We start from the raw sequence: 21,815 nt of genomic DNA, 5'->3' as shown, positions 1-21,815 counted from the left end.
TAAAAACATCTGACGATTCACATCAGATCTACACACGCTGATCATATACTCCTATCTAACTAATTTATTATGCAATACTTGAGCTAAATTCTACAACTCTTGCATATGTGTGTATAAAATGCTTTGGATATTTTCATAATATACTTTCGGCTCCCATAATGTACTTGCATTTAAAGGGATAGCTCACTTTAATGAATAAGATAAATATCAATAAATAAGATCAATAAATAAGATAAAAATAAGAGCTTTAATTTAAAATGTGATTTCCGAAGTAAAAAATTCAAGATTTTCCAGGAAAATGTGTTAAAGGGATAGTTCACTTTAAAATGATAACTCTGTCATCCTTTACTCATCCTCAAGTTGTTTCAAACCTGTGTGAGTTTCTTTCTTCAGCTGAACACAAGGGAAGATATTTTGAAGAATGTCAGTGACCAGCAGTGGCGTAACTTTGTTTTAAAAAGTGGGTGGGACACAAATTGTGTATCATATGCACGCGAAAAACTGCGTACTATATGCTCACCAAAGCTCATTTTGACGTGTGAGAGGTGCTCATTGAGAGCTTTGGTGTGCATATATATGGTACGCAGTTTTTCGTGTGCATATGATATGCATATGATATGATATGAATATTCCCCTCTCATGATCAGCGGGACACCAGTAGAGAGAGTGAGCAGCTTCAAATACCTGGGTGTGAACATCTCCGAGGACCTGACCTGGACTGCACATATCCAGTCTCAGGTGAAAAAGGCCAGGCAAAGACTGTTCCACCTGCGCCAGCTGAGGAAATTCCGGGTCTCACCAGCTATCCTGAAAACTTTCTATTCAGGGGCGATAGAAAGTTTACTGACTCAGTGCATCACAGCGTGGTATGGTAACAGCACCAGTCACGACTGCAAAGCCCTGCAAAGAGTGGTGCGCTTGTCCGAGCGCATCTCAGGGTCAGCTCTCCCGTCTCTGCAGGACATCTACATCAAACGATGCAGAGGCAGAGCTACAAAAATCATCAAGGACATTAATCACCCGGCCAACCCCCACTTCACCCGGCTGCCTTCTGGTAAGCGCTTCCGTAGCCTGATGGCCAAAACTGAGAGACTCAGGAGGAGTTTCTTCCCACAGGCCATCAGACTCCTGAACGCTGTCACTTAACAACATGTGACTTCACCTCACTTCAGTATTAACAAACTCACACACTGATATTGCACTGCACTTTATTCTTGTGTTCATGTCACTACTCATTATAATGCTGTTTGCACATTACACTCCTGCACTTCTGTCATCCACGTATTTATTTTTAATCCAGTCTCCAGTTTACTTTATCTCACTTATTTTATTCCACATCTCTTATTTCTTTACTTGATTTATTCATAATTCTACATATGTATATATATATATATAGCACCTTATCCTATTCCTATTTTATCCTATCCCTATTTTATAATTTATTGTGCTTTTTTTGTTAATTGTTATTTGCTGTCCATGGAGCGGACCTGTCTACATTTCACTGCCGGTTGTATTCTGTATAACTGTGTATGTGACAAATAAAACTCTTGAACTTGAACTTGAACACTATATGGCGTATTAAGGGGGGTAGCATTGCTGATACAATGTTATATCAGATATATGTACAATAACAATTGCAGAATTTTTTCTGAAAATCAATTAAATAGTTAATTTATTGATATAGATCTCGTTTAATTATTGCATCTAAACACAATATAGCGTTGTGCCAAGATTTTTCACGTGAATAAAGGCAAATAGATTTGCACACTTTGCTTATAATCCCTGGTCTAGTCTGTTAAACTCGTCAGAAGTTCTCGTTTCTAATCTGCCCTCGTAGCCTATTTTCTCTCTCATCAAAACCGAATATCATCAGTACATCAAGAGCAGGGACAGTTTTTGTGCATTTTGTTTTGTGATCTGACCGGAACAAATAGAAAGTCTCTGCAACGGCGTTAAGCGTTAGATTAAAGCGCTCGTCTGTGTGAAGAGACTGCATGAGCCGCGAGAGAAATCTGCTCCACTGATAACAGCGGCAACGAGCGCCAGATCGCCTCTTATTAACTAACGAATGAAATGATTCTCTTCTAGTTAACCAGAGATGTTTTGTTTGTATTAGTTAGGGTCATCCGTGAAGCAAGATGTTTTAAAAAAGTGGTGGGGACATGTCCCACTCGTAAATTACGCCTATGGTAACCAGACAGTAAACTGGAGCCATTGACTTCTAGTTTTTTTTTTTTTTTTGTCCTACTATGGAAGTCAATGGTTCCAGTTAACTGTTTGCACTCTAAAAATGGCTGGGTTAAAAACAACCCAATTGGCAACCCAGCGCTGGGTAGATATTGGACAGAAAACATGCTGGGTTAAATTAACCCAGTGGCATTTTAACCCAGCAGGCTGGGCTGTTGAGAAAACCCAAAATGTGGTCAATTTTTTTACCATTAATGGACTTGCTACTCTGGGTTATTCTTGCTGGGTTGTTCTTAAAATTGTTCTTAATGAATTTCATTCTTATTCTTGAATTCTTAATGAATTTAAGAAATGTTCTTAAAATTTCTCCTGTGCATTAGCCTACTGTAAAACTAGACAATCATGAAAGAACAAATGAAGAATGCATGTTTAGACTGTTAAAACAATCATTTTTGTTGCTTGACAAATGATACAACACACAAATGTGTTAAAATTGGCAACAATGACAACTACAAACCTAATATATTCTGTCAATGTATTCACATTTAAATCAAAATTTTATTTTGACGGGTTGCCGTGACCTTTGAGTGTCTGTGTTCATGATATGACACGTGCCCGCATCATTCACACAGAGACGCAAAACATGGAAGAGTAATATTTAAATAGTATTTAAATATACACAGACACTGGTATATATTCGGCTACCGTCTGGAGCTCTGCGTGACGTGACTGAACGCAGCTGCGGGACCGAATATAGTCTACTTGTGAGTCGATGCTATACAGATACTATCGTCACATTTTTAACATTTCAGTATGTAACGTTACTTGGTACCGAAGTACCGGTACTTGTGACATCCCTACATAAAACCATGTTTAATTTTCGTAAGGGGATCATGGTTCTGTGTAATCACAAACTTTATTAATCTATCGTCTCACATGCCGACCTAAACTAACACTAGTCAATACATTGCATCGGATTCTGAGGTAAAACTTTCATCGTCTTAACGTCATGTAAGCTTAAGAAATGTTCCCGCGAAGAAGAAAAAAACTATAATTATGCTAATTAAAATGATTATTAATGAAAACATATGAACTTATCTTAAAACATCTGCAACCGGTGGCTTTGCCTTTTGCATTGTCCTCAGAATGACAGTTTGGGAGCGAAATTAAACGAATCAAGGCGGGAAGCTCGTGAAACAACCAAGCGCTGGGTAGAATCAACCAAGCATTGACCCAGCAGGTTTAACCCAACGACTGGAAATTTGAAACTACCCAATGGTGTTTAAAATGTGATCAAATAAACCAACAAAAATTACCTAACAGTCTTAACCCAGCATTTTGGGTTAAAAAATAACCCAGCATTATTTAGAGTGTGGTCACTGACATTCTTCAAAATATCTTCCCTTGTGTTCAGCTGAAGAAAGAAACTCATACAGGTTTGAGACAACTTGAGGATGAGTAAAGGATGACAGAGTTTTCATTTTAAAGTGAACTATCCCTTTAACACATTTTCCTGGAAAATCTAGAATTTTTTACTTCGGAAATCACATTTTAAATAAAGCTCTTATTTTAATCTTATTTATTGAAGTTTTTCCCTTAAGTTTGCGGCTCAGTTTGAAAAGCCCAGCTTTAGGCGACCGCATTAGCAAGTGTCCGATTGCTGTGACTAGAGTATGTGGTGGAAACACAGACAAATGGAGAAACTGCGGGAATGATAATATGAAAGCATATGAGCTCATACATCCTAGGACCCAATTCATGTCTTGTATATCGAGTTACGCGCTTCTTCTGAAAGGTAAAAGTTGAGAAACTTCTTGGATTGTGCTTTCGATATTTCTTATGTACTTTGAGGATCCTCTGAGGAATAAAGCTCATCGTTCCCCTTTAGTGGGCGCTGCAGTCGCCATCCACTTCTACACTGAGCTATAAAACAGAGCCATAACTGCGGCTTGAGTTCCAGACGCCACGCCCGAAAGCTGGCTTTTCATGCACACATAAACACAGCATCTGAGTCAGAGGAAAACCCCTCTTTCTGTCTTCCTCTCCTGTTAACAGGTCTATAGGAAATAACTTTAAAGGGTTGATTATGATTCGACTTGTTTAACTTTAGTGTAGTGTCGCTGTTTGAGCATGAACAACATCTGCAAAGCTCAAAGCATCTTGTAAAAAGGACCCCTATAACAGGACCACTTTAATACTCGCAGATTTGATTTTTAAACTTTCCTAAATACATTTCTGACATTGTCCGTTTTAAACAGCTGTCTGTGTTTGAGGAGCAGTTCTACATTACATGTTACCAGTACAGGGGCAGATATTAACCAATTAGAGCTCATTTTGAATCCAGTCTTACGCAGAAATCCCTTTATGCCATATGCAAATGTAACTACGGATATGCTATTTAAGCCTCTTTTAATATAATAGGGAAAGATCACATCTCATCACAGCACGCTGAGCGAATATAAAACCAAATTTCACAGATATATTCGTCCTGTTCATGGGTGCAAATGTTGACATTTCAGAATATGTCATGCATGATTTAATGAAACCGGATCACTGTCGTCACGTTCCCTGTTTTGTGTCATTTTGGACTTTTATGGTTGGTCTGAGTTTCCTGTTTCCTGTCTGTGTTTTGTAGTCCTTTTGTAGTTTATTTAGCTCCTCTCATTGCTGTTTCCACATGTGTGTGTCTGTGTATATCAGCCCTTGTGTTTCCTGCTCTTGTCCATGAATGGATGTCTCATTATTTTCATATCTTAACTGCAATAAACTCTCTATTACAGTACGCATTCTTTTGAACTTGGACAATTAACCCACACTCTAAAAAATACAACAATTCGTTAAAATAAATAACAAAAAGTATATCTACATGTATATAGGAAATATTAATAATAAAATTATACATTATATAATATTATATCATTCTCATATGAGGATCTGATGATACACACACTTATGATTTTGAAAACAGATCATATTATTGTGCATTAATCTTTTGTAACATTATAAATGTCTTTACTGATATTTTTATACATTTAATGCATACTTGCTGAAGAAAAGTATTAATTTCTTTTTTTTTTAAATCTTACTGACCACAATTTTTTTTTAAAAAGTAATGTAATATCCCACGATTTTGTACACCTCCACTGTTTATTCATTCCTATCTTTGTTTGTTTGTTGTGGAGGCATTAGCCCGGGCCTCAGTGTAACAGTGTGTGTGTGTGTGTGTGTGTGTGTGTGTGTGTGTGTGTGTGTGTGTGTGTGTGTGTGTGTGTGTGTGTGTGTGTGTGTGTGTGTTTCCAGTTTGTGATCTTTGGCTAATCAGTGTGTATGGAAGAGAAGCGTCACCCACCGTGAGAGCGCACAGCCAGCAGAGCGCACAGCAGGAGGGCCAACATGGCGATGGTGAGTCGAGTGTGTGTGTGTGATCCGACCGAGAGTGTGAAGGTCTGTGTGTGTAGCAGCGGGACAGATCCTTCAATCACGGCACTGCGGGGAAAAACAGAGAGAGACTGATTAACCGGGAGCTGAGTGACTGACTGAGAGGAAGAGTAAACGTGTGTGTGTGTGTGTGTGTGTGTGTGTGTGTGTGTGTGTGTGTGTGTAGGGCCTGGTAAACCCTACGTTAACAAAATATCCCACAAACTTGGTAATTTCCGAAATCCTTGTCCTTATGGGGACATTTTTTGGTCCCCATGAGGAAAACATCTTAGAAATCATACTAAGTGATGTTTTTTGAAAATGTAAAAATGCAGAATGTTTCCTGTGATGGGTAGGTTTAGGGGCAGTGTGTGTGTGTGTGTGTGTGTGTGTGTGTGTGTGTGTGTGTGTGTGTGTGTGTGTGTGTGTGTGTGTGTGTGTGTGTGTGTGTGTGTGTGTGTGTGTGTGTGTGTGTGTGTGTGTGTGTGTGTGTGTGTGTGTAAAAACTTTCAGAAATCTCTGTGTGCCTTCTTGAAGGGGTCAACATGCCATGATTTATGGACAGATCTCGACCTTTTCAATACATTGAACACACAGACATAACATGAGGAATACATGAGAACCTACGTGACAAACTGCTAAAGCAGACCATTAGACCCAAACTCCACTAAAGCACATGATGCAAACACTTCTAGCTTCACAAACTTAATTTCACAATGAACAGACAGACAGATAGAATGATAGATAGTTTTTATTTCAGTTTCCAGGAGAAACGTCAGATGCCCACAACGAAGCGAACATTTTAAATTAAACATTAAAAGGAAACCAAAGAAGAAATTGAGCTAAAAGCCATCCAAATTCAGATAGACCAAATATATAGAGAAATGGCAAAGGGGGCATTTATTAGACCAAGGGCTAAGTGGCTGGAAGAGGGCGAAAAGAACACCAATTATTTATTTGCTTTAGAAAAAGGAATGCTAAAAGATATTCTGTAACTGAGCTCTACATTGATGGCACCCTTTCTAAGGATCTAACTCACATTTCTAAATTTGTTAGCTCGTTTTATGGTCATTTATATCAGTCTAAATTTAACAGAGACGAAAGTGTAAGTTTTTTTGAAAAAATTCAGCACAGTATCCCTATTATTAGTGAAGATTATAAAGCATCTTGTGACGCTGATATCTCTTTAAATGAGGGTTAAAAATGCTTTGTTTGCTATGAAGAAAGGAAAATCTCCAGGGATAGATGGGCTAGGAGCAGTTCTATATTCATTTCTGGGAGCTTATTCAACTCCCTTTAATGCACATGTTTAGGGAGTGTACTGATCAAGGGGAAATGACCACAATAATGAACCATGGCATCATCTCCTTGATCCCGAAACCTGGTAAAGACCCTCACTTGGCGTCCAATCACATTATTAACTATAGATTATAAAATTCTGGCCTCTGTATATGCAAATAGATTAAAATCTGATTTAAATTCAATAATTGCAGAAACTCAAACAGGTTTCATGAAAAACCGCCACATTAGCAATAACATAAGGCTCGTTTTAGACTTGCTTGACTATTGATAATGTTGATTCTGACGCCTTCGTTTTGTTTCTTGATTTTTACAAAGCGTTCGACACAATCGAATACAAGCCATCAAGGCATTTGGTTTTGGAAGCCCTTTCATCGACATTGTCAGCATGTTCTACACAGATATAAATAGTTCTGTTATAATTAATCACAATACTTCTCCAAGATTTCAGATTAATATGGGGGTCAGGCCGGGGTGCAACATTTCTCCCTTTTTATGTATCTTAGTAACTGAACTACTAGCTATACACTTAGTAAAGGAAGCACATTTTGAAGGAATAAAGATTTTTGGAAAAGAAATAAAGATCTCACAGCTGGCGGACGACACCACCATTTTTCTGAAGAACAAGGACCAGTTGAGCGTTGCCTTTGAACTGGTGGAGAAATTCCCTTATGCGTCTGGTTTAAGGCCTAATCGATCCAAGTGTGAGCTGTTGCCACTTCATTGTTGTAGTGACTCTACTATTGATAACATTCCAGTTAAACAGAATGTAAAATATTTAGGTATACATGTATGTAAAAATATTATAGTTAGACAGAATTTTTTTTGATAAAAAGGGTCGATGAAAGAATGAGATTGCCCAAATCAAATGCGATGCTGATTCGTAGACACAGTGCATAAAAGCGCCCATTAGAAGAGTGCATGTGTTTTGCACGAAGCTAAAGTTCTCAGACTGCCTATTCCAGAAAGAGTTTGACATTTGGCAGAGAACAGCACGGCCATTTCTGTGCTTTCCCTCAGCGGACCGGCTCCTGTGCGAGTAGCTTCACTTTAAACACAGAGAATTATTTTCATTTGCTCTTGGCGAGACAGAGCTGTCGCCGTCTCCTGATACCCTCTGTGTGTGCCAAAGCACAGATCTGAATGTAAAGAGGAAGGACGAGCAGCAACTCTACAGAGGAAAACTTCAGCCCGAGGATCCCAGAGAGGAATGAATGTGTTCACTGAAGTTCGGCACAGAATCTCCACTGCGACTGACTTTGGTTGAGACTCTTTCTGAGAGCTTCATCTCTCTCCCAACACACTGCCTCATTCATCAGACATGAGCAGAATCAAGAGTTTTTGATTCACAAACTTTTCTTATGTAATTTGCCTTTCGATTTAATGCGCTAATGAATGAATGAATGATTTAAACACAAATTTGCTTTACTGAAGTTTCATGAATGTCTTTGTTTTTTTGTTTGTTTTTACAACCAAATTTCTTGTTAACTGAGGCAGAGACAATTACATTTACATTAAAGTGTGAGCAGAGCCAAACAAATACCATCAGCTTGCTTGGTTAGTTACTTGGTTGGTTGGTAGTTTGCTTGGTTGGTTGTTTGGTTAGTTACTTGGTTGGTTGGTAGTTTGATTGGTTGGTTGTTTGGTTAGTTACTTGGTTGGTTGGTAGTTTGCTTGGTTAGTTACTTGGTTGGTTGGTAGTTTGCTTGATTGGTTGTTTGGTTAGTTACTTGGTTGGTTGGTAGTTTGCTTGGTTAGTTACTTGGTTGGTTGGTAGTTTGCTTGGTTGGTTGTTTGGTTAGTTACTTGGTTGGTTGGTAGTTTGCTTGGTTGGTTGTTTGGTTAGTTACTTGGTTGGTTGGTAGTTTGCTTGGTTAGTTACTTGGTTGGTTGGTAGTTTGCTTGATTGGTTGTTTGGTTAGTTACTTGGTTGGTTGGTAGTTTGCTTGGTTAGTTACTTGGTTGGTTGGTAGTTTGCTTGGTTGGTTGTTTGGTTAGTTACTTGGTTGGTTGGTAGTTTGCTTGGTTGGTTGTTTCGTTGGTTGGTTGCTTGCTCGCTCACTCGATCGGTCAGTCGCTTGCTTGCTTGCTTGGTTGTTTGCTTGCTTGTTTAGTTGCTCACTTGGTTGGTCGGTTGGTTGGTTGCTTGGTCGGTTGCTTGCTTGGTTGGTTGGTTGCTTGGTTGGTTGGTTGCTTGGTTGGTTGCTCACTTGGTTGGTTGGTTGGTTGGTTGATTGGTCGGTTGCTTGGTGGGTTGGTTGCTTGCTTGCTTGCTTGGTGGGTTGGTTGCTTGGTCGGTTGGTTGGTTGGTTGCTTGTTTGGTTGCTCACTTGGTTGGTTGGTTGGTTGGTTGGTTGGTTGTTTGGTTGGTTGGTTGATTTGTCGGTTGGTTGCTTGGTCGGTTGATTGGTCGGTTGATTGGTCAGTTGATTGCTTGGTTGGTTGATTGGTCGGTTGCTTGGTTGGTTGCTTGGTTGGTTGGTTGCTCACTTGGTTGGTTGGTTGATTGGCCGGTTGGTCGGTCGGTTGCTTGGTCGGTTGGTTGGTTGGTTGGTTGCTTGTTTGGTTGCTCACTTGGTTGGTTGGTTGGTTGGTTGGTTGATTGGTCGGTTGCTTGGTGGGTTGGTTGGTTGGTTGGTTGCTTGGTTGGTTGCTTGGTGGGTTGGTTGCTTGGTCGGTTGGTTGGTTGGTTGCTTGTTTGGTTGCTCACTTGGTTGGATGGTTGGTTGGTTGATTTGTCGGTTGGTTGCTTGGTCGGTTGATTGGTCGGTTGGTTGCTTGATCGGTTGGTTGCTTGCTTGGTCGGTTGGTTGCTTGCTTGCTTGGTGGGTTGGTTGCTTGGTCGGTTGGTTGGTTGGTTGCTTGTTTGGTTGCTCACTTGGTTGGTTGGTTGGTTGGTTGGTTGATTTGTCGGTTGGTTGCTTGGTCGGTTGATTGGTCAGTTGATTGCTTGGTTGGTTGATTGGTCGGTTGCTTGGTTGGTTGCTTGGTTGGTTGCTTGGTTGGTTGGTTGCTCACTTGGTTGGTTGGTTGATTGGTCGGTTGGTCGGTCGGTTGATTGGTCAGTTGATTGCTTGGTTGGTTGATTGGTCGGTTGCTTGGTTGGTTGCTTGGTTGGTTGGTTGCTCACTTGGTTGGTTGGTTGATTTGTGGGTTGGTTGCTTGGTCGGTTGATTGGTCGGTTGGTTGCTTGATCGGTTGGCTGCTTGCTTGGTCGGTTGGTTGCTTGCTTGGTCGGTTGATTGGTCGGTTGGTTGCTTGCTTGGTCGGTTGGTTGGTTGCTTGCTTGGTCGGTTGGTTGGTTGCTTGGTCGGTTGTTTGCTTGCTTGGTCGGTTAATTGCTTGCTTGCTTGGTCGGTTGGTTGCTTGCTTGGTCGGTTAATTGCTTGCTTGCTTGGTCGGTTGGTTGCTTGCTTGGTCGGTTAATTGCTTGCTTGCTTGGTCGGTTGGTTGCTTGCTTGGTCGGTTGGTTGCTCACATGCTTGGTTGGTTGATTGGTTGCTTGCTTGGTTGGTTGCTTGTTTGTTTGCTTGCTTGGTCGGTTGGTTGCTTGCTTGGTCGGTTGGTTGCTCACATGCTTGGTTGGTTGATTGGTTGCTTGCTTGGTTGGTTGCTTGTTTGTTTGCTTGCTTGTTTGATTGCTCACTTGGTTGCATAGTTGTTTGGTTGCTCGCTCGCTTGCTTGCTTGGTTGGTTGCTCGCTCGCTCGGTTGCTTGTTTGATTGCTTGGTTGCTTGGTCGGTTGGTTGTTTGCTTGGTCGGTTGGTTGCTTGGTTGGTTAATTGGTTGGTTGTTTGCTTGCTTGTTTGATTGCTCACTTGGTTGGTTGGTTGGTTGCTCGCTCGCATGGTTGCTCGCATGGTTGCTTGCTTGGTCGGTTGTTTGCTTGGTCGGTTGGTTGGTTAATTGGTTGGTTGCGTGGATATATTTAGCCTACTGAAATGCAACAGTCTGAGGTGATTTTACAGCTGTTTCCTGTTCACACTGGTCATGGTTTCTACATCCTGCTCTCATTTCCTCTTTCTTTCCTTCTCTTTACTGGAAAAACTTAAGTCAAACCACTTTAAAGACCAGATGAAATGGTTTGTTTTCTTCCCTGTGCTGACATATTTCCTATTGAAATAGGAAAGTTTTGGCGTGTTTGTCCCCCTTTTTTTGTTTTTATAATATATACACTACAGTTTCAATACAATGACCATTTCCACAAAAAATCTGAACTGTTTCAACACTGATAATAATCATAAGTGTGTGTTGATCATCAGATCCTCATATGAGAGTGATTAGTGAAGGATCATGTGACACTGAAGACTGGAGTAATGATGATAAATTCAGCTTTGATCGCAGGAATAAATCACACTTTACTATATATTCACATATAGAACAGATGATTTACACTGTACTTTTGATAAGAGACTCTTTCTCATCAAACCTACTTCTGAATGTTAGTTAGTGTGTTGAGTTTTACGCATGAAAATATATCACCTTTATATTTATGACAGGGCGTCAAAGACAGAACTTGTTTGAAAACCCCTTGATTATGAAGCTGTCTGAGCCCAGTTGTGATTTCACTGGGTCTTTAACTCTCTGACAGACACAAACAGCTGCACAATCCACTCTCTCACGGTCTGACCTCACTCAGATCTTTACTGTATTGTTAGAGAAACATAATCAAGATCTGAGCGTATCCACCATAATTATATGACTGTCTGACAACCTGAAGAGCCGGAAGCAGCGAGTGGGCGCTCAATGGATGGCTAAACTCTTTCCAGTAGATCGGACTGTGTAATATGAGAGCGCGTCACTTCTGCGCTATGCCTTAGTCATAAGCAAACCAAACCCTGTCGTCAGCAAAAAACATGCGGCCAGACACTCTCCAAAAACAGCTTTCCAACGGCAGACACAAACTGGGATCAAATCGAAGAGTTCAGAGTATTAATTAGGGCTGAGCAAAATACTTCTCATAAAAGCACAGTGTGATTAAACAAGAACAGTGTGTGTGTGTGTGTGTGTGTGTGTGTGTGTGTGTGTGTGTGTGTGTGTGTGTGTGTGTGTGTGTGTGTATGTGTGTGTGTGTGTGTGTGTGTGTGTGTGTGTCCTTGTTTATATTACATTGTGGGAACCAGCCAGCGGTCCCAACTTTTCAAAAGGCTTATAAATCATACAGGATGAGGTTTTTTTTTTTGAAAAAGTAAAAATGCAGAATGTCTCCTGTGATGGGTAGGTTTAGGGGCAGTGTGTGTGTGTGTGTGTGTGTGTGTGTGTGTGTGTGTGTGTGTATGTGTGTGTGTGTGTGTGTGTGTGTGTGTGTGTCCTTGTTTATATTACATTGTGGGAACCAGCCAGCGGTCCCAACTTTTCAAAAGGCTTATAAATCATACAGGATGAGGTTTTTTTTTTTGAAAAAGTAAAAATGCAGAATGTCTCCTGTGATGGGTAGGTTTAGGGGCAGTGTGTGTGTGTGTGTGTGTGTGTGTGTGTGTGTGTGTGTGTGTGTGTGTGTGTGTGTGTGTGTGTGTGTCAAGCTTTCTCTCCTCATTCCTTCCTTCAGGAATCTGTTTTCATTGGCCTTAAACACTCTGTCAGTCATTCTCAATCCACCAGCTGTTGCACGCCAGACAAACCTACACTGGAAATAAATGGTACCTACACCATGTAAACTAACTAATTTTATTCAAGTCAGATAATGAATCAACCTAAATGCATTAATGTACAGCAACAAAATGGGTTTTTCATAGGTTAAATCAAGCAAAAATCCGCTCCATAACACAGTTTCTGCCAGTCTCGTGTTAATCTTGAGTATCTGTAGAGTCGCGTTGATCCTTCATATCTCATAAGAGTCTTTAGTTTATCATATTTATAAAAGACGGATACACTGAACCGATTCTTTCAGAAATCAGCCGAGATCGTGGAGGCGTGCAGTGGGCGGAGCTAAAGACACACACACACTATATGCACATACGCGCCGATTGCCAACAAAACACACACGTGATGCAGTTTCACTCACTGCCTGCGGTTTCCACTCATGAACGGGAACAAACACACACACACTCTCACACACACACACACACACACATCAACGAGCTTCGTTCGGGTAACGGGAGCCGTCGGCGGCGCTGGCGTTGTCTGTTTAGACACAATATCAACAATGTCACTAAAGACTAAAGTGTGTGTGTGTGTGTGTGTGTGTGTTCCTTGTTTGTCAATGTGAGGACACAAATGTCCTCACTTAGTAAAATAAGAAAATGACTCAATAGTTTGACATTGGACCGGTCATCACTAGTTAAAAAGGCTTATGAAATCGGCCAAAACATGTTTTTATTTAAATCTGTTGTTCTGCACATGTTTCTGTGAAGGGTAGGTTTAGGGATAGGGTATGTGTGTGTGTGTGTGTGTGTGTGTGTGTGTGTGTGTGTGTGTGTGTGTGTGTGTGTGTGTGTGTGTGTGTGTGTGTGTGTGTGTGTGTTGGGTTTAGGCATAGCGGTTGGGTTAGGGGATAGAAAGTATCATTAACCTGATATAAAACCAATGGAAGTCTATGTAATCTCCTCACTAATAAAGAGAAACAAACCTGTGTGTGTGTGTGTGTGTGTGTGTGTGTGTCCATATAAGGAGTTTCGCCCTTTATGATGTCATACTCGAAAAACACACTTTCTGAAACTTGTTCTAATCCTGAAGGAGTGTATTTGGCACAGAAATACATTTCGTGTTCTGACTCTTTGTCCATGTTTATCATTAATCAACTCTTTAACAGTGGAAATAAGGCAGAATGCATCACACAGCTTTAGGACATGTCAGCTGTTTACAGATTCAGTCCATCATAACGGAGCTCAATCTGAGAAATCTACTGTACGAATCAAACAAGAATCGCCAGTCAGATTTACTGTACCCTCCTCCCCTGTGCCATGGCTCATTGAGTCTTTAACGCTGAATATTAACTCATTTAGCAAGTGTTCAGATGTTTGGCATCAAGTTTAAACAAGCTCACTGATCTTCACAATCACTCACCTCATGATAAGCTCACGGTTTAGCCCTCAGGTATTAAATGAATAACGAGGCATAAGTGATTACTGTAAAATGCAGCTCGGTAGAAACAATGATCAAACCTGAGAGGGTTAAAGGGATAGTTCACCCAAAAATGAAAATTAGCCCATGATTTACTCAAGTCATCCTAGGTGTGTGTGTGACCATCTTCTTTCAGACGAACACAATCAGAGTTTTCATAATAAATGTCCTGGCTCTTCTAAGCCAAGCTTTATAATGGATTTATAATTGAATAGGAGCCCAAAATCCGATGCCCATAAAATTGCATCCATCCATCCATCCATCCATCCATCCATCCTAAAAGTGCATCCATCCATCCATCCATCCTAAAAGTGCATCCATCCATCCATCCATCCATCCTAAAAGTGCATCCATCATCCATCCATCCTAAAAGTGCATCCATCATCCATCCATCCTAAAAGTGCATGCATCCATCCATCCTAAAAGTGCATCCATCCATCCATCCATCCTAAAAGTGTATCCATCCATCCATCCTAAAAGTGCATCCATCCATCCATCCTAAAAGTGCATCCATCATCCATCCATCCTAAAAGTGCATGCATCCATCCATCCATCCATCCTAAAAGTGCATGCATCCATCCATCCTAAAAGTGCATCCATCCATCCATCCTAAAAGTGCATCCATCATCCATCCATCCTAAAAGTGCATCCATCATCCATCCATCCTAAAAGTGCATCCATCATCCATTCATCCTAAAAGTGTATCCATCCATTCATCCATCCTAAAAGAGCATCCATCCATTCATCCATCCTTAAAGAGCATACATCCATCCTAAAAGTGCATTCATCCATCCATCCATCCTAAAAGTGCATCCATCCATCCATCCATCCATCCATCCTAAAAGTGCATGCATCCATCCATCCATCCTAAAAGTGCATGCATCCATCCATCCTAAAAGTGCATCCATCATCCATCCATCCATCCTAAAAGTGCATCCATCCATCCTAAAAGTGCATTCATCCATCCATCCATCCTAAAAGTGCATCCATCCATCCATCCATCCATCCATCCTAAAAGTGCATGCATCCATCCATCCATCCTAAAAGTGCATCCATCCATCCATCCTAAAAGTGCATCCATCCATCCATCCTAAAAGTGCATCCATCATCCATCCATCCTAAAAGTGCATCCATCATCCATCCATCCTAAAAGTGCATCCATCATCCATCCATCCTAAAAGTGCATCCATCATCCATCCATCCTAAAAGTGCATCCATCCTAAAAGTGCATCCATCCATCCATCCATCCATCCTAAAAGTGCATGCATCCATCCATCCTAAAAGTGCATCTGTCCATCATCAAAGTGCATCTATCCATCCTATAACTGCTCCACACCGCTCCAGGGGTTAATAAAGGCCTTTTGAAGCAAATCCATGGGTTTGGGCTTCAAATTTTGGGCTGCCATTATAAAGTTTGGACGAGCCAGGACATGTATAAATATAACTCTGATTGTGTTCGTCTGAAAGAAGAAAGTCTACACACCTAGAATGACTTTAGGCAGAGTAAATCATGGGTAATTTTCATTTGTGGGTGAACTATCCCTTTATTGCAATCTTACATGGACAATTCAGCCAAAAATGAATGTTGAACACAAAAGAAGATAGTCTGAAGAATAAAAAGTTGAAGGGCCCTTTGATTTTTATCCCCCATACTATGGAAATTACAAATATTATTCAAAAAATATTCATTTGTGTTCAGCAGAAGAAAGAAAATCTTACAGGTTTGGAACAACGTATCCTCCTCCTAACACCCAGAGAAGAAAAACGATATATTTTGTCATTAGTTTTAGCGCATAAGAAACCAAATGGGGAAAAATATGATATTTTATTCACATGCTATGACCTCTGTAGTGACACCAGGACTAATACAATAAAAATGATTTGAAATGACATACATAGGCAAAAACAATGGGAGTTTAATCACCAATCAATTTTTAGGTTTCAGGATTTTAACCAAACTTTGTTTAACGATGATTCTCAACTATGTTATGAAAGATATAACTGATAATATAATTTTACTTTATGCAAAATGGGTTTTCCCATTCAATGCAATGCATCCACACACTGGATCTAATGTGTAACGGGAGCAATGTGTAATGAAAAAAGGAGTGTAATAACTTGCAAACATTTTCATAATAATATCTAATATTTTACAGTCAAGTCATCTTTATTTCTATCGCTCTTCTCCAGCGCCGATTGTGTCAGAGCAGCTTCAGTGTTAAACAGGACAATACTGCAGCAGAGTTAGATTTGGCTGTACAGTCGTTCTGGAGTAAACAGTGATGTTATCAGCTTATTTTAATTTATCAGAGAGAGACAATGTTGGCAGATCAGTATTAGAGTTTATAGACTTAAATAAGACCTAATTCATTAATTTTATTTGTATATTTAGTTGAATAACTTTGATCAAAATGTTAGTGTCCCCCCAAAAAGGAGCACTGATATGTCATTTCTTTCCCTGATCACTTGTGTCTCCAGAATGCCTGATAAACATGCACAAAATCAATGCCATGTTTCATAACAGAGAGTCATATTTTGATTAGACACCCCATATCATTTTCCTGAGATGTTGATTTATTACAAAATATTTGAAAAACATTCAGATTTAAATGATAATTACAAAATAGTGCATATTATCAGAGTGCTAAATCTGATCATTCAGTCGTTTTAAAGCCGATTGAGAAGTTTTACATTTACGCATTTAGCAATGCTTTTATCCAAAGCGACTTACAGCCGAGGAGTACGGGAAGCGATCCGTCAAGAACAGGCGAAGCCAAGCAAAAAGTGCCCAAAATACCAAGATTTGGACATTACTCAGATAGGGCTGGGCGATAAAACGATAACGATAATTATCACGATATAATTTTCCTCGATAAAACGATAACAACAGGTCGATAAATTCTCGATATAATGCTTACGCGCTATGCGTAATGCTGCGCATGCGTATTGCAGACCGGGCGTCTGGGTGCTGCACGCGGTAATGTTTACAGTCTGTGGCTGACAGGCTTGGAGGATCGGAGATAAGTGGAGCGATAAAAATGAGCAATAATGAAGAAAATGCAGCGCTCACGGCCAGCTCGGGGGACACAGATATCGTTGACAAGTTAGTTCGCTCAACTTCAGTGGTTTGGAGATATTTTAGCGATCCCATCCGACATAAAACAGAGCGACGTGCGTGGACTGCTTATCATAGGTTCACGTTCACCACACAGAATTTAATTATTAAATTATCTTGTTTCTTCAAAGTCCTTCCATATAACATGCAGCCCAACACAGCGGTGAATCTACATTAACTACATTCACACACCGGCTTATTACCTTGTTAGCTGTAGTGGGTGACTTATTTACAACAGGCTAACGTTACCAAACTATAATCACTAAAGCATCGGACTTGTACATCGCTATCATAATTGTTTGTCTTTGGTGATGTATTAATGACTCCGCATCGCCTGTATCAAAAGAGAAATAATGTCATCTGGTGTTTAAAATGAATAAAATAGACTAGACAGCCCTTACTGGAGATCCACAAATACTGAACTTTTCTCTCTCCCGACCAGCCCACCTTCGGTGAGGTGTGTTTGTGTGTGTGTGTCGGTGAGATGCACGGTGGACCAATCCACTGTGAGGCAAGAGAAGGGGCCTCAAAATGTTTCTTAAAACGCTTTTTTTTTGACCTATTGCGTTCTTAGTGTTTTACTTAGACAATTAAATATATAAACGCTCAATATTGCATTATTTGTTCTGTTTCAGCTGCGAAAATCGTTCACAGCAGAACCGCAACGCGTCTCACAACAACGTGTGTAAATGAACGATTCATTGTTTGAATGAATCGTTTGAATGAACGACTCAATGACTCGCTCATTAAGACGGCCACCTGCTGCCACCTACTGGTGGTTTAATTTGATCTTTAAACATACTTTCCAACATGTCTTATTTGTCTATTCAAAACTACAAATCTCAAAACATTATTTAATGCTGTTGTAATTTTTCAGTGTAAATTATTTAATTTGATTGGTAACAGCCCTTATAGTGTTTTATTTTAATTAAATGTATTGATCAAAATTACAAATATAAAATGAAACATGAAGCTTAGCCTATAGTTAATAAGATTAAGGGAAAATGCCCTTTATAAAAGGTGAAAATATCACAAATTTCAAATGATTCAATAAAAATAAAAACCACAAATATGCAGATTTAAATATGTCAAAGCTGATTGAACACTGGTGAGAATATTGCTTCAGAATAAATTATATTTACAACACACAAACACACACACACACACACACTTTTCCGGACAAGCTAATTTTTTACTTGGACAAGCTTGAACGATGTACTTGTTCCAAGGACAAGCACATGAACATGCTTAATGTCAAGCCCTGTATAATGATATATTATTGATATATAGTGTTGAGTAAAAAAATGCTGACCACAGTTAAGATTTTAATAAATAAATCTACCTCAGTTTAAATAAATTGTTCACTTGTTTGGGAAGTGTTTGTCATGTTTTGACAATAAAGGATAGTTTAAAACTACAGCTAACTGTCTGTTTTCTACATATTTCACTCATGAGCAAAAATATGCCTTTAAATTTTAAAGAAATAAAGATTTTACATTTATCGTGATATTTATCGATATCGACTGATATGCTAAATTATATCGTGATAATTTTTTTGGGCCATATCGCCCAGCCCTATACTCAGAGTAGCAAAAACTAGAATAGAGATGGGAAAGAGAAAAATAGAGGATGAAGAGTTTGATTTTTCATATATATTTTTTTATGATAAGATTAAGTGCTCATGGAAGAGATGAGTTTTTAGTTAGTTAGTTAGTTAGTAAGTAAGTAAGTAAGTAAGTAAGTAAGTAAGTAAGTAAGTAAGTAAGTAAGTAAGTAAGTAAGTAAGTAAGTAAGTAAGTAAGTAAGTAAGTTAGTTAGTTAGTTAGTTAGTTAGTTAGTTAGTTAGTTCAATTTATTGTCACATATACTTTGCAATACAGTGAAATGCTTGTGCCTCAAGTTGCAAGGGGTAAAAAGGGAAATCTAAAAACACAGAAGGTCTGAAAACACAAGAGTAGGCAAAAAAATAATATAAGACATGGGGAGAACCATACAAAGAACATGACCTGTCATGACAACCAAACACACACTATACACAGGTAAACCAGTCTGCATGCATCCATTAGCAGACCAACAGAGCGCTTCCATACAGGCCGCAGACGTAAGAACTATGTGCATACAAACAAACCTTGACAACAGATTCAAGGTTGAGGTTTTTCTAGTGAAACCTCAAAACAGTCTCTGCTGATCTTTACAGGACATCCCGACTTAAAGCTGACATTAGTCACATGGACAAAATTGCCCTTTTTTGGGGTGAACTGTCCCTTTAAATTGAGAGTTATCGATTAAAATTGCGAGCTCATCTCAGATGCATTCTTAAAAATAAAGGTTCTTATATGGTTCTTTAGCAGGGTGTATGTTTCCATGGAGAACCTTTAATATCTAAATAACCTTTCCATTGCACAAAAGGTTCTTTGTAGTGCAAACAAGGTTCTTTAAAGAAACGGTTCTTTGGGGAACCAAAAATGGTTCTTCTTATGGCACCACTGTGTGAAACCCCATTTCTGGTTCTTCCTGGCACCTTTTTAAAGGGTTAGTTCAGCCCAAAAGTGAATCTTCTGTCATTAACTCCTCTCCCTAATGTCGCTCCACACCCGTAAGACCTCCGCTCATCTTCACACACAGTTTAAGATATTTTATATTTAGTCCGAGAGCGTATGCAAGTGTATGCACACTATACTGTCCATGTCCAGAAAGGGAATAAAAACATCATCACAGTAGTCCATATGAGACATCAGTGGGTTAATTAGAGTCTCTTGAAGCATCCAAAATACATTTGGGTCCAAAAATAACAAAAACTACGACTTTATTCAGCATTGGCTTCTCTTCCGCGTTTGTGTTCAATCCTCAAATAAAGATTCAAACGGTTATGAATCAGTGAATCGATTCATGATTCGGATCGCCAATGTCTCGTGATTTCAGCAGTTTGACACGCGATCCGAATCATGAATATTCCTATTCTAGACATGGACAGTATAGTGTGCATACACTTGCATACGCTCTCGGACTAAATCTAAAATATCTTAAACTGTGTGTGAAGATGAACGGAGGTCTTACGGGTGTGGAGCGACATTAGGGAGAGGAGTTAATGACAGAAGATTCATTCTTGGCTGAACTAACCCTTTACGGGTGTGCTGATGGAGTTCACAATGCAAACTTTTAGTTTGTAAAGATTTACGAAAAGCTCACAAAGTCTCAGAAGTTTAAGAGTTTGTCACATAATAGCCCGTCCAGACATGACACAGATCTACAGGACAGGTCCAGTTCATCACCAGGGTGTGGTGGAGCTTCAGGCCAGCCAAACAAAGCCCTGCTGACCGCTCAAAACACACACACACACACACACACACACACACACACACACACACACACACACACACACACACACACACACACTTGGGCTTTTAGAGAGGATCTCAAACCTTAAAAGGACAGTAACTACAGGCCTGGGTTCAATAAAGTAAGTGAATTATGAAATATGCCATGAATAAAAGTAGCAAGATTATTCTGAAAGCATCACTGTAACTTTAAATCTTCGAAGCGTTTCTTTCTTTGTCCATTACATCATGTTTAATGAACTTACCATCCCTGCTGAAGTTAGACCCGGACAGACAAAGCGCCGCTCCAGCTGTTGAGTGTGTGTGTGTGTGTGAGAGTCCCGAGAAGACGCGACACACACCGTGCTCGTTCGCGCTCCGCTCGTGCGCGCGTGTGTGTGTTTGCGCGCGCCACACCTGAGAGCGCGTTTGTTTGTTTGTTGTTTCGTGAAGGTAAAGCTGCGAGAAAGCGTTTCTTTGAGATGGTTCTCCTCCGGTCGGAAAGTAGAACCACTCCTACATCATTCTTGCGCTCGCTCCAGTCTGATGACGTCAGCGCCAGGGGTTTTAACCCTTTACTGCTGAGAAACCCCCCCAACCAACCCCACACACACACACACACTAGTAATCTCTGACAAGTGATTAGATACTGTAATTTAATTACTCTAACCTTGAAAAAGTAAAGTATTTTATGAAAAAATAAAAAATATTGTTTTTTTTTGTTGGTTTAACCTAAAAAAGTAAGTAACCCGGTTGCCTTAAATTTGAGTTTATTGAAATTAAAAATTTGAGTTGATACAATGAAGAAATTGTGTTTAATAAAGAGAAACTCAAAATATATTGTACTTATAATATAATATATATAATATACTTTATATCCTCTATATAATATAATATAATATACTATATACTCTATATAATATAATATACTATACTTTATATTGTATCTAAACCACATAAAAATTTTGATAAAAAATAGCACTATTTGGCTGCGTCATCAGAAATAAAACACACACACTTACCCAATATGCTTACAACATCTTTTAATAATGTTTTAATAAAGGTTGTCGAATCTCAAAAAAATGTTTACAGTGTACCGTTACTTCCGATGTAATTGAACTAAATAATATATTTATACTTAATTCAATAGTGGACTTAACATCAACATTTAAAGTCTAACTTTAAAATGCATGCTTTATGTATCCTTCTCACATTTGTGGTCAGTTAATAAGAGTAATTTATGTCGTTTTATATTATGTATTTAAATTAATTAAAAGAGACGTTTCGTGTCTATCCTTGAATTGTTTAACCCGAGGTTGATTTAGGATTTAGAGAGTAATTAAGAGCTTGCTTTGTTATAAATGTAATTTATTCATATAGGCCTATTATATATACATAACTGTATATTCACCAACAAC

The 21,815-nt window shown here is 39.4% G+C and overlaps 1 protein-coding gene across 4 annotated transcripts in view; it reads right to left on the bottom strand.

The window, feature by feature from the left end:
- The window catches only part of cd276 (CD276 molecule), a 130,645-nt gene extending 109,707 nt beyond the window's left edge, over positions 1–20,938 (bottom strand). For all 4 annotated transcript variants that reach the window (XR_010898492.1, XM_067419765.1, XM_067419767.1 and 1 more), the window contains exons 1-2: positions 20,664–20,938; positions 5,537–5,673 (exon numbers count right to left, since the gene is read on the bottom strand). Coding sequence is in view for 3 of the 4 variants with exons in the window: in XM_067419765.1 (XP_067275866.1) it covers positions 5,537–5,582 (46 nt within the window). In the remaining variant the exon portion in view is untranslated. The remainder of the gene's footprint in view (positions 1–5,536; positions 5,674–20,663) is intronic.
- Positions 20,939–21,815: the final 877 nt, after the last annotated feature.

Source organism: Pseudorasbora parva, chromosome 16, assembly GCF_024679245.1.
Source record: "Pseudorasbora parva isolate DD20220531a chromosome 16, ASM2467924v1, whole genome shotgun sequence".
NCBI classification, from domain to species: domain Eukaryota; kingdom Metazoa; phylum Chordata; class Actinopteri; order Cypriniformes; family Gobionidae; genus Pseudorasbora; species Pseudorasbora parva.
This window is presented reverse-complemented; position numbering and strand designations above follow the sequence as displayed.